The sequence below is a fragment of the Eimeria maxima genome, genomic scaffold (genome assembly GCF_000499605.1).
Source record: "Eimeria maxima Weybridge genomic scaffold, Emw_scaff2405, whole genome shotgun sequence".
NCBI lineage: Eukaryota > Apicomplexa > Conoidasida > Eucoccidiorida > Eimeriidae > Eimeria > Eimeria maxima.
In genome coordinates this window covers 1-2,491 of record NW_013565262.1, presented here as the reverse complement: position 1 = coordinate 2,491, position 2,491 = coordinate 1, and the positions used below count along the sequence as shown (strand labels likewise).

The 2,491-nt window shown below is 41.9% G+C and overlaps 1 protein-coding gene across 1 annotated transcript; it reads left to right on the top strand.

Annotated features, from left to right (window-relative positions):
- Positions 1 to 1,155: 1,155 nt before the first annotated feature.
- Positions 1,156 to 2,491, top strand: EMWEY_00058430 (SAG family member; the record flags this gene model as incomplete). The annotated part of the gene is made up of 3 exons (XM_013480843.1): positions 1,156 to 1,246; positions 1,349 to 1,488; positions 1,758 to 2,491. Coding segments are annotated over 3 exons (965 nt in total), but the record flags the coding sequence as incomplete, so codon positions are not given.

The window sequence follows — 2,491 nt, the reverse complement described above, 5'->3', positions numbered from 1 at the left end:
CGTTGCAGCAGCAGGTGGCTAAAGTCGAGCCACCTATCGAATTTTTAATGACTGCAATTGTAGCCTGTTCTTTTCTCTATTACTACTATTCTCTAATGTAAAGAATAAGATATATTATTTACTGTTTTGTATTTACTTTGCGTTTTCTTTCTTATTCTTTTTCCTTTTATAGGTTGTTACTTATTTCTTTCTTAACCTGTCTTACTAGCTTTTTATTATTGTTAAGCATTCCTTTTAATTAGCATCCGTATTTTATTTACTAAACATATTCATTAGTAATACTAGTACACTATGTATGTAATATACTTACTAAAAGACACTTACTATTTTTCATTGAATATTTTCCTCCCTGTTTTTGCCACGGCAGTTAAGACGAAATAGATGACTTCATACGGAAGAAAAACGCAGGAAGAGGATTGACTGCGTGCATTGCGGACTTGTTGCATTCAGACGTTTTAGTGTTAAATTTTGCAAATAAGGGGAAATTGAATACACTACTAGGTAAATTAGTTAATGAGGTAAGAATAGACTTTTGTTGATACCGAGGTGAAAAAAATATGAGAGGAGAAGGAAGGAAAGGATCAATTCAGTTGAACGTGAAACAGCGGCACCGCGTCAGGCGTTGGGACAGGGAGGCGAGAATTCATTAGAAATTGCGAAATGTTTTAACTTTTCGTAGTTGAATTTGAATTAAAGAATTATTTGCAATTATTTGAACTTGTGAAGCTTGAAGGAAAGCTCAAATGCAAGAAAGCTCGGGAAGCCGGTTCGTATTCGTTCGATTTGTGTGTACTTTGAACATCGAAGAAATGGTGTGGTTGGTGAAACTTTAGTACCAAACAAAACGGGAAAAAGAGTTAATTAAAAGATTAGTTTCTAATTAAACATTTTTCGTTAGAAATACCACAAAGAAAAACAATGGGAGGCCTTTTATTAGCAGAAACAGCTGATCGACCGGCATCTTATCTGGACACTCCAATATTCACCTCGGTCTCTTCAGCTTTCCCGTAGGAGAAACTCATCGTCTTTTTCTTTGTTAATTGGCATGTGGCACTTAATGACCCATTTGTTTTTGATTGTTTTTCTTTAGTTTTACTATTCCTAGAAGGAAATTTCCTTCATTTTCCCTTGGGCTCTCTTTGAGCCAGCATAATAATGAGGCGTTTCTGTTTCGCAGTACTTGCAGGCACGGCTGCCGCCGTGCCTCCGCTCTTCACAGAGGTATCAGCCGCCAACAACGCATTTTGTAAGTGCTTCTGACTTATGGTCTTCTTTTCAAAAGGTTCTAAGGATGCGAGAAGATGAGGGAAGGTAGACATTCCTTGTGGTCCTTTCTGCTTGTCCGCAGCGGCCGTCGACTGCTCGGAGCAGATGAACAAGGCGAGAGAACCTATGGGGTTTCCAAAGTTTACTGTTCTTGATACAACGACGCATGCTGATCCAGAGAATACAGTTAATACATCTAAGCTTTGTGAAACTATAAAAGGGGTAAGATTCACGTTGTATCAATCCCCGCCACAGCACAGTCACGCATAACCGGCGGTCGATCTGCAATATGTTTTTCAGTTGTCTGCCTTTCCGTTTCGCTTCTATTTTTTGTCTTTTGAGTCGTGATTTCAAGCCCCATTGTTTCTTCTTGCTGCTCTCTTCTATTGGACACTATTTCTGCACCACCACCAGCAGCTGCAGCAGCTGCTGCCGCTGTTGCTCATTTTGAAAAGTCCTCCCTTTTGTGCTTTTGTTTGTTCCGTTTGCAGAATGAAGATCCCGGTGTATGGATAACAGAAACTGACATATCTGTAGCAGCAGCAATTCAAAGCTCAACAGAAGGCGATTGTGCCGCAGCAACAAAGCAATGGAAAGGAGTATTAAAGGCAATGGGAGATTCTTTACCACCTGCTTATACACCCGGAGAGGGCATATACAACAATCTTGATGTTGTATCGTTAATGAGTCTTTATACACCTAAAGAGGGAGTAGCTGTTACATGCACTGTCATCCAATGTCCAGGAAAAGGCTCTCCAACAGATAACGACCAGAATGATGAGAGCACCAACGGCAAGGACCCAAACTCAACCCCTCAACCCCCCACCAGCCCACCCAGCGATGAAGGCACAGGAGGCGCAACAGTCGGCACAGGAGGCAACGAAGCTGGCTCACAGACCGCCGGGTCTGGGAGCCCCAGTGGTAGTGGCAGTCAGGGTGAGGTTGGTGATAAAGGGAAAACGAGAGAGCTCAAAGAGGAAGCCAAAGACCTATCGAAGGAGAAAAAAGACAAACTTTTAACTCCAATAACTGGATCAGAAGTATCGGCAGGTGAAGTAGTAGGAGTATCACCACCAGCTGCACCAGCAGCAGCAGCAGCAGAAGGAGCAGGAGGGGTACGAGGAGGAATTAGAGTTCGTCGATTAGCGGAAGGAGACGAAGGAGTAACAGAAGATGAGTCTTTTAATGCTCTTGTTTGTATATTCAAACCTAAAACACTCACTAT